General features: G+C 61.7%; 1 protein-coding gene across 1 annotated transcript; it reads left to right on the top strand.

The window, feature by feature from the left end:
* The first annotated feature begins 476 nt into the window (after positions 1-476).
* EN1 (engrailed homeobox 1) lies at positions 477-4,090 on the top strand. The gene is made up of 2 exons (XM_062005137.1): positions 477-1,149; positions 3,774-4,090. The coding sequence occupies exons 1-2, from the start codon at positions 477-479 to the stop codon at positions 4,088-4,090; spliced, it is 990 nt and encodes a 329-aa protein (XP_061861121.1).
* Positions 4,091-9,659: the final 5,569 nt, after the last annotated feature.

Below are 9,659 nucleotides of genomic sequence, written 5' to 3'. Positions count from 1 at the left end.
GCGGAGCCGCCGCGCCGGCGGCGGGAAGATGGGCATATTTTGACGGGTTTTCGACGGGGGGGGGGGGGAGGGCGTTTTTTTTGGGGGGGGGAGCTGTGTTGCCGCACACCTTTTTGGGGTGGGTTTTTTTTTTTTTTTTGCTGTAGGGTTTTTTGGTGGCTTTTTTTTTTTTTTGGTGGTGGAAATATAAGCTGATCGGGAGGAGAGGGAAGGAAGCCCTCGAGTGTCTCCCTGGTTTTGGATCCATCCGTGCGAGGGGAAGGAAAAAAAAAAAAGCTCAGCTCCAGCCCAACAAGTGGATTTTATTCTTTTTTCTTTTTTTTTTTCCTTTTTTCCTGTTTTTGGTGGGTTTTTTTTAAATTTAAAATTTTTTCCTGCCCCGTTTCCACCCCGCCACCCACCGGCAAAGTGGAGTGGGCGTAAAGCGGGTGGGTGGGGGGGAAAAGAGGCAGCAATCTCCGTGGCGGGGGCTGAGCATGGAAGAGCCGCCGGAGGGGCACGGCCACCGAGACGCGGCGCCCGGCCCGGCGAGCAGCGGCAGCGGCAGCGATGGCGAGAGCGTGCCCGTGTCCCCCAGCCCCGCGCCCGCCTCCCCCGCCGCGCCCTGCCCCCTGCCCCTGCCCCGCCGCCGCCACCCGCCGCCCCCGCCGCCGCCCCCGCCGCCCCACCGCACCACCAACTTTTTCATCGACAACATCCTGAGGCCGGACTTCGGCTGCAAGAAGGAGCTGCCCGCGCCGGCCGGCGGCGGAGGAGGAGGCAGCCGGGAGCGGGACGGAGACCGGGGGCAGAGCTCAGGTAGAGAAAACGTCAACCCGCTGCTGGCCCGGCCGCCCAACCCGCCCTCCCTCCTCTGCCCGGACTCGAACTGCCGTCCCGACGGCTCCGCGCCGCCGCCGCCGCCCGCCGCCGCCAAAGCCAGTCCTGCCGCGGCGGCGGCAGCGGCGGCGGCGGCGGCGTCGGGGGCGGCCAAGTCCCCCGCCGACGGGGGCGAGACTCACCCGGCGAAGTACGGGGAGCACGGCAGCCCCGCCATCCTCCTCATGGGCTCTAATAATGGAGGACCTGTTATAAAGCCCGACTCGCAACAGCCGCTGGTGTGGCCTGCCTGGGTCTACTGCACTAGGTATTCAGACAGACCGTCCTCGGGTAAGGAACCGCGGCGCATCTGGGAGCTGTTAAAATCGTGACAAGGTCGACCCCCCCCTCCCCCCTTCCCTCTTTCCCCCGTCGCTTTGGCTCCCGGCCTGCTGAGGACTTCGCGTGGGGAGGCGCGGGGGGGAGGGTGTGTGTGGGGTGTCCTGGGTCACCCGGGGCGAGAGGAAACGTGTCCCCCCGCCACCCCCACCCCTCCTTCTTCCTCCGAGTCTCCTAAATTTGAATGTGACGCCGGGCCCCGATCCGGCCGCGTTTCTGTGAGGAGAGCTGGTGGGGAGCGACCCCCTTGCCGTGCCCCCGCCCGCCCCGCCTTGCCGCAGCCCCGGGAGTTCCGCAGCGCGGCGGCGCGGGCTGGGAGCGCTGCGAAAAACGGCGGCGGATCCAGCCGCTCCCTTGGTTTGGGGCTTTTGCTTCCCTTTGTTTTTGTTTTCTGTAATTTTTTTTCTTTTTTTTTTTTCCTGGGTGCTGGTGGCTTTTCGGGAGTGGTGGTGGGCAGAGACCCGAGCCACATGTTGAGCGGCTGCTGGAGGTGCGCGGAGGGCTTGTGTGTGTTTTCTCGGGGGGCGAAGGAAAAGGTTCGGAGGGAGGAAGGTGGCGGAGGGGCTGCTTCTCGGGGGCTCTGCAGCGAGGCAAAGACAGGCCCTTAGGCCGCGCATTGCCGCGGGAATCGGTGCTCCCCGCCGTGGTTTTGGGGCCCGGTTGTACCTCTGCTCGAGGCCGCCACGGTGGGAGCTGCCTGCTCAGCTTTCCCAGTCCGCGGCCTTATCCTGCCACTCTCTTCCACGCTCTTTACTCTGCACCAGATGCCCTCGGCAGCCCTTTATTTTGTCACCGTTAGCTTCTATATTTACTTGTAATTTTTTTTTGAAAGAAGCAGAGGGCCAGGAGAGAGGGTTCCCCTGTGCCACCCCAGGCAAGCGGCCAGGGGTCCGCCCGAGCAGCTCAAAAGCCGGGGCCGGTTCCCCTGAGCCGTGGGGATGCTGGCGGCCCGGGGTTGCTGCGGGAGGCGGGGAAGGCTGCCCCGGCCCCTTTCCCGCTCAGCGCTGCCTGGCCTGGCTGCTCCTTGCCGGCGGTCGATGCGGCACTACCGGCCGAGCCATCTCCATCCCCCGTTATTGACACGTCCAGCGACTTGAAACTCAGAAAAGCCACTTTGATTGACTGGGGTGATTGATGGAGTGATAGAGCTGTCAGACGGCGCGGCCCTCGCTCCCGGCCGGGCCGGCCACGGGTGTTTTGCTACCGATTCCCAGGGCCGCGGTGCGCCAGGCGTTTTGCACTTGAGACTTTATTACCTTCCCATTTTTCGGGCAGAGGATTATTTCTGCATGTCCTCCCTGAAGCTCCCTGCTCTCCCCAGCCCGGCGGGGAGAAGGATGAGGGGAGGCAGCCTCGGCCCGGCCGCTCTCTTTGTTATGCTCGGAGCTGCCCGCGGGCCCTCGGCCGTTTCTCTCGGCTCCGGGAGCGAGCGGGCTGCGGCAGTCGGAGGCGCCGGCACCCCGCTGCAAGGTGCCGGGGCAAAGCATTGCAACCCCCGCGCCCTCCGCTCTTCCGCCGGCCGAGCCGGGGAGCATCCCGCCGGGCCGCGTCTCCCCCGTTCTGGGGAAGGGCTGCCACGGGAAAGGAGCTTTCGGCCTACTTGGCGGCCAGGAGGCCTTGCCGGCTCCGGTTGCGGCTGTGCTGGCGAGGAGCTGCGAGCCCGGGGCCGCCCGCCGAGCCCGGCAGCTGTCGGGGGATTTTCGTTGATCCCTTTCTCCGGGGCTCCTTTCCCTCTCTGCTCCCCGCGGGCTGGGCCGGGCCGGGCCGGCAGGCAGAGAGGTCTGGGGATTGTCTCCCGTCCGGGTGCCATCCCCGGATGCGCCCGTGGCTCGGGCTGCTTCCTCGGCCAGCTGTGTGGAATTTCACCTGGCCTCATCTCGACCCGAGGATGGAGCGGCGGGAGGGCAACCGCTTTCGGCTGGGGTTCATGGAGGCAGCTGCAGGAGGGGCCGGGGGTCCGCGGGAACGTTCTGCCGCCGGAAAGCCTGAATGGCCGTGGCGGCGGTAGGGCTCCCCGGTGGCGACAGAGAAGGCCCCTCACCCGAGCTTGTCTCTCAAAAAGAGACCGGGTCTGCCTCCGGCCAGGCTGCTGCTCCCGGCGGCTCCACGGAGCCGGGCCGTCAGGACCCTCGGCCCCCGCGCTGTCCGGCGGAGCCGCTGCCCAGCCGGCCCTAGCCTCGGACCATGCTGAGGGAGCGCGGTTCGCCCCGGTGGGGCGGGCGGAGCGGTGCCCCGACGACGGGTGTCGGGGCAGGGGCGAGCGGGACGCCGCTTCTCTCGGCAGGGCCGGGGCGACGGGGTATGCGCGGGCAGCGCGGCGCGCTCGGCCCTCGGCCTCCCTTCTCCTTTCCCCATCCTTCTCCACACCATGCCGGGGCGGCGGTGCCGGGGTTGTGGGGGGTGTATGTGAGTGGGGGGACATGGACACGACAGACGGGACCGGCACCGATTCGCCCGTCGGCCATTTTTCCGGCGGCCGGCGGGGCGGGGGCGTCGGTCGGTCCGTCGGTCCGTCGGTCGGTCGGTCGGTCGGCGGCGCGGCCCTGCCCAGCGGCGTGTGTGTGCCCTGCCCGCAGGCCCCCGCACCAGGAAGCTGAAGAAGAAGAAGACGGAGAAGGAGGACAAGCGGCCGCGGACGGCGTTCACGGCCGAGCAGCTGCAGCGGCTGAAGGCGGAGTTCCAGGCGAACCGGTACATCACGGAGCAGCGGCGGCAGAGCCTGGCCCAGGAGCTCAGCCTCAACGAGTCGCAGATCAAGATCTGGTTCCAGAACAAACGAGCCAAGATCAAGAAGGCGACGGGCATCAAGAACGGGCTGGCGTTGCACCTCATGGCCCAGGGACTCTACAACCACTCCACCACCACCGTGCAGGACAAAGAGGAGAGCGAGTGAGGCGGCGCGGCCCCCCCGCCCTGCGCCGCGGCGCCGGCCCGCCGGCCGGGAGGCGGACAGGTGCTATTTAAAAGCAGATCTATTGTCTATCCATAGTATAAGGACTCCGATTAAGAAAAAAAAATAAAATATGAACACTTTAAAAAAAATTATCTCTATATAGCCAAACAGCATATGACCTTGTATATATTTAATTTCAGGTAAGAAATATGTGTAGCGATCTCTATTTGCTGGACAGTTTCTCTCTCCCCTCCTCTCTCGTCCTCTCTCTTTTGTTCGTTTCTTCGTTTTGTTTACTTTCCTTTCTATTTTTTTCCCCCCTCCTCGATGTCCGTTGCTCTTGTTTTACAGTAAATATCTGACTTTTCTCATCTTTCGTTTGATTTTTTTATGTGTGTGTGCGTGCGTGTGCGTGTGTGCGAATTTCTGTCTCTCTTTTTTATTTTTCCCGAGGAAAAAAACCCAACAAAACAAACCAACAAACCAATTCTGATCCACAGACTGCGAGACTGAACCCGCCGCTACAAGCCAAAGATTTTATTATGTTCAGAAATCTGTAGTCTGAAATAAAGTGTAGACTGTGTTCAGGATCCAGGCTGGCTGTAATTCTTTAATTTAGTGTATGGATGTTTGTGTATATATATAGACATAAATATAATAAATAAATATATATATACACACACGATACGCTGTGTATATAGTGCCATTTCAGTGGCGTATTTAGGTTTTGTTTTCGATGGATCAGTGAAGGAGTTTCTGAAATCGCTCATCCCTTGTTTAAACCCCTGTCTGAGACCTTCGATTTTATTTTTAATTTCACTTTTCTAACTCTCTTTTAAACATATTTTATTCCCTTCGGCTGTTGCGGTCATGGCTTGCCTCCCGCATCTCCCTTTTTAACAAGAAATAAACCCCACCTCGTAATAATAATATATCACCACCTCCTGCAGGAAAAAAAATAAATGCCTGAAAGCCTCCGGACGTTTAAAGCTGCGGGATGTGTTGAAAAGGGATTTGCCTGACAGCTCCTCGCCTCTCCCCGAGAGGGTCTGCTCCCACCCGAAGCTCCCAGCGCTCCCCGGGCCGGGCAGAGCCGCGATGACGGGAGGACCAGAGCAACTGGCACCGGGCGCCGCGCTGCCGCTCCCGGGAGCGCTCCCCGCTCCCGGCCCCTGCCCTCCTCTGTCTCTTTCAGGGCTTTGGATCATGTTTGCCCGTGTATGAGGGAAGCGTGGGGTTGGGGGCGGGGGGCCAGGGCTGCGGCACGGAGGGACTGCTCGCTATGGCCCCCTCCGTGCCGCTTTTCCACCCACCCCAGTTTAATTGGGCTGTGCCTCGGCTCTGTTCGCCGGCGGCCCGGGGACACCGACAAGCCGGGGTCGGGCCGTGCCCATGGCTTTGTCCATGAGCCATCGAGGGCCGCCGTGAGCGGGTCGGCGCCCACGCAGGCCTTGCGTGGAATCCCGCCGGGCCGCAGGCTGGCGCTGGGGATGCGCTCCGCGCGGCCCCTGCAGACACCGGGCACCGGGGAGGGTGAGGAGCCGCCGGGCACCACGACGGAGCCTTCTGTCAGCTTTTTCCTCTCCTTTTTCTTTTTTTCTCTTCCTATGAATCCCTCACCGAGGCCCGCAGCCGGCGGGACTGAGGGGAGAAGAGGGCAGAGCTGGAGAACCGAGTCCCTCTCCTGCATCCTCACCCGGAGGACGCGGCAACGCCGAAACCATGCCCCGGCGGAGCGGGGCCAGGCTGGGGCGCGGAGCTGGCGAGCAGCAGCACACCCGGCCAGCACAACCTACAGCTCTTACTAAGCCTACAGCTCCTTCTCCTCCTCGACCTGTTGGAGGCATTAGGGGGTTTCCGTCTATTCGAGGAGAAGGGAAGCCAGAAGGACAGCGGGAAAGGCCCTCTGTCATTTTTTGTTTGCTTTTTAACTATTTCTGCTTAGCGCTGTAGTTAGCTGTCACCCACTGAGGATGGAAGCGCAGGCCGGAGATACCTTGCCTGGAGAGAGCCCCCTGCCCTCTGCACCCGCTGCCGGCGGGGCAAGACCCCTCCTCCACTCCATCCCCGCCCAGCCCAGCCCTTCCTCTGCCCGCCGAGGGCTCGGCTCCTCTCAGCAGGCCGGGGAGCCGGGAATACTCGGAGGGCTGAAATAAATGTCGTGCAGCGCCATCTAAAGTTGTGCATTTCTTTCTCTCTATCCTCGGTTCAATGGGTTCAATGGGACTGAAACATCTTTCGTTCAGAGGAAAAGAAATTGTCCTTCAGGGTGCGAGCCGCACTGCTCGGGATGGGGGAAAGAAGTAGCCCAGAGCCTGGCCCGTCGGAGGCAGCCGCAGGGTTCGGGGGGCGCGTTTAGATCCTCGCCCCCTCCCCACTTTCCCTTCACTCGCTGCTGTTGGGGGGAAACGGATTCCCACTCCCACCCTCCTCGCTCCATTCTCAGTTCAATTCTCTGGCTTTCCTGTACACCCACCGCCTCGCACTCTGCTGGAGCTGTACAGGCGAAAAAAAGAGGGAAAAAAAGTCTTTTTTTTTCTTAAAAAACAGGTAATGACGCTCCCCGAGAGCGTTCCGCGGGCCCTGCCCTGCCTCATCGCTTCCTGCCCGCGGGAAGTTGGTGATGCTAAAGCTGGCTTTGGGCCGCCGGGGCCCACAGCTTCCCCCCAGCCCACCGACAGACCCCTGGGCCCGCTGCCTACCTGCAGCCAGGGACAGGCTCCCGGGGGTGGCCCCCCAGGCTGAGGAGCTCCGGAGGAGCATGGAGAGGGTTTTCTTCAGCAGCGGGATGTCCAGCCAAGCTCAGCTGAGCTCGGCAAGTCAGGGATAAAGACGAGGGGGGAAATATAGGGCAGATTAAAGGAAGCCTAAAGAGGATTATTTAAACAAATCAGGCTTTTTAATGTAATTATGCTTTTAGGATTTCTCGGTGAGAGCAGCTGAGCGGGGCATGTGAGGGGATTGGTGCAGGCTGGCGTGGTCCAGGTCTCCGCTCACTGGCTCCATGAGTGACCTCGGTCTCCCGTGGGTACCAGGGGCTGATGGTCCCGAGGGGCATGCTCCCTGGCTAGCAGCTGGGGGGAGGCAGCCTTTCCCCGGGGTTCAGCACCAGCCTCGCCGTGAGCTGCCAGGAGCCTAAAGGTAACCACAGGAGTCTCACTACCCCTGGAGGGACCACAGGCGATATGGGGGACATGCACTCGGGATCCTGGCTAGAGAGCTGGGGCCTGCACGGGGCAGGTGGAACCAGGGAGCCCAAGCCTAAGGAGAGGAGGGTAGCTACAAGGCCAGCGGAAAATCCCTGGAGGAAAAGTAGTACCTTCCCCTCCCAAGGCTTGCCATGGGGGTCAGCTCCCCCCGACGCCGGCTCTCTGGAGGCAGTAGTGCGTTTGTAGGGTGTGAATCTCAGCCAAGACCCAACGGATGACCCCTCGACCCCACCCACACTGGTAGAAGGGCGCACCGATGCTCATTTCTCCCTCCCACAAAGCACCCGGAGACCCGGGCACAAATGCTGCCAGGATCTCGCCCCGACCCGACGACCAACCCCTCCCCGGGCGGGAGCGGCCCAGCGGCCTGCTACTTTGCATATGCAAATGAGGCTCGGGAGAAGAAGGGAAGGCCACGCGTGGTCCCCCCCCTCGTCGGTCCCCTCGGGCCAGAGCGCAGATCCCCCTGCCTCCTGTCACGGAGCTTGTTCCTTTGTGCCGCCTTTCGAGGAATCAAAGCAGACACGGTTGTGACACGTAGCCCGGCAGGTCAGAGGTCAGATTTCACAATCCCAATTACAATGATTTCTAATGATGTTTATCTTGCGGGCTCCGACGGCTGGGAGCTTTACAAGAGGGCTCTGCTTCCCCACCTTCCCCCACCCCCCCCACCCCCATCCCACTTGGAGGGCCGTGGGTGCGGGGGGCCCTTGCCTCTGCTCTGGCCAGCAGAAAATGCGGTGCCCCGGGCACCAAGTCTGTCCCGCTGAAGGGCAGAGGCGCCGAGGGGCGGGAGGGTGGCTTCGGGGGTTCGGCACCAGCACTGGGGATCCCCCTGTACCCACACTGGGTGCTGGAGGCTGTGCTGGAATCAAGCCAAAGAATATCACAGTGGCTCACAGTGAGTATCACCAAGCACTGCACCTTTCCCGCCCCGTCGGGCAGGGTCCAAGGCAGCGCTAAGAAGTGACTGTAAGCGGAGGTAGGAGCTCTGCTGGCCAAATAGGCGCTGGTGTTGGGAGCCGATTACGGCTCGGTGCGGGGGCTGTAGGGACCGCCTTTCCCCAGCCGCCCCCTCTCCCACCCCCCGAAGCCGCCGGCGGGGTCCCGGGGGACGGCTGCGGGCGGTCCCAGCGGGGAGCTCACTCCGCGCCACTGCACCCTGGGAGGGTCCTGGGACCTAGAGCATCCCCCCAACCCTGGGATTCCGACTTCTTGTAGGTGAAACCAGCTGAATATAACTTTTATTTTGTCTTTTGTCTAAATAAACGCAGCGCGGCGGTCGGATCAAAACACAACTCAAATGATTTTCGATTAAATCTAAAACCGTTTAGAAAAAGCTTCGCCAAATGGCGAAGGGCTGAAATTTGAGGAAAGAGTTATAAATTCTGAGTTTAAAAAGAAAAATCTGTAACTTTCCCTCTGTTGAGGAGTCGGACATGTTGCCTCAGGCTGGCTGTTGACAGCAGAGCGCAAGGTGCATCTTTATGTTCTACATCAAATGCCTTTGAAACAGATCTAAAAGAGTGTATGTAAAATAGCTAATGGAGCCCTTTCTTCCGGTTGAGTAAGTCGGGGAACGAGACTTTGCTGGAAGTCGAAGTCCTTTGCTCTGAGACCTGATCTTTACTGCACCAGGTGAGCAACCCTTACATTAAAGAGTTTGTTTGTTTGTTTGTTCTGGGTCACTCTGTCAGTTTGGAGATAACGAGGATGCGAATAAAAAACTTTGTTAGCTGCGGCAGCAGCAGAGCCGTCGGGGGCGGGGGAGGGGGGAAGAAGGGAGCTCGAGGGAGCACACAAGGCTACCGAACCGAGCCGAGCGGAGCCGAGCCGTGCCCGCGGCGGCCCGTGGCCGGGGCGATGCCGGTGCCGGTGCGGCGGTGCGGGCTTCACGGGGCGGATGCGGGCGGACAGCGGGCGCGGCCCTGCTCCGTCCCCGGCTGCTGCTGGGGGAAGGAGCCGCCGTGCTGGGGCGATGCAGGGGCGCAGGCAGGCCGGAGCACATTTTGGGGGTTCTTTTATTTTCTTCTCCCCCCACCCCTTTCCTCTCCTCACTCTCCTTTGGGCTGCTTGGAGCCGCCAGGCTCGGAGAACAGCCGCGTCCCGCCAGAAGTAAAGGCAGCACCGGGCGCTGCTCTCCCTCAGCCGCCGCATCTGAGCCCCACCGCGCCGGCAGGGCAGAGCCCTCCCCTGCCCCCAGCAAAGCCTCGCACGTTCCCGGAGCCAGGCAGCCTCCTGGCAGCGGTCACCCGGGGCACTGCATCTACCTGGGGGGCAGGGAGCGAAAGGGGGACGAAGACGGGAGCAGGCAGCATCCCTGAGCACAGGGCTAGCTATGGGTGGGCTATGGTCCCCTC

Source organism: Colius striatus, chromosome 11 (genome assembly GCF_028858725.1).
Source record: "Colius striatus isolate bColStr4 chromosome 11, bColStr4.1.hap1, whole genome shotgun sequence".
NCBI lineage: Eukaryota > Metazoa > Chordata > Aves > Coliiformes > Coliidae > Colius > Colius striatus.
This window is presented reverse-complemented; position numbering and strand designations above follow the sequence as displayed.

Excerpts from the sequence above, each read along its gene's own strand:
- EN1 (XM_062005137.1), top strand. The coding sequence starts at position 477 with ATGGAAGAGCCGCCGGAGGGGCACGGCCACCGAGACGCGGCGCCCGGC. Across the intron at positions 1,150-3,773 it reads TTCAGACAGACCGTCCTCGG|GCCCCCGCACCAGGAAGCTG; the intron begins GTAAGGAACCGC and ends CCCTGCCCGCAG.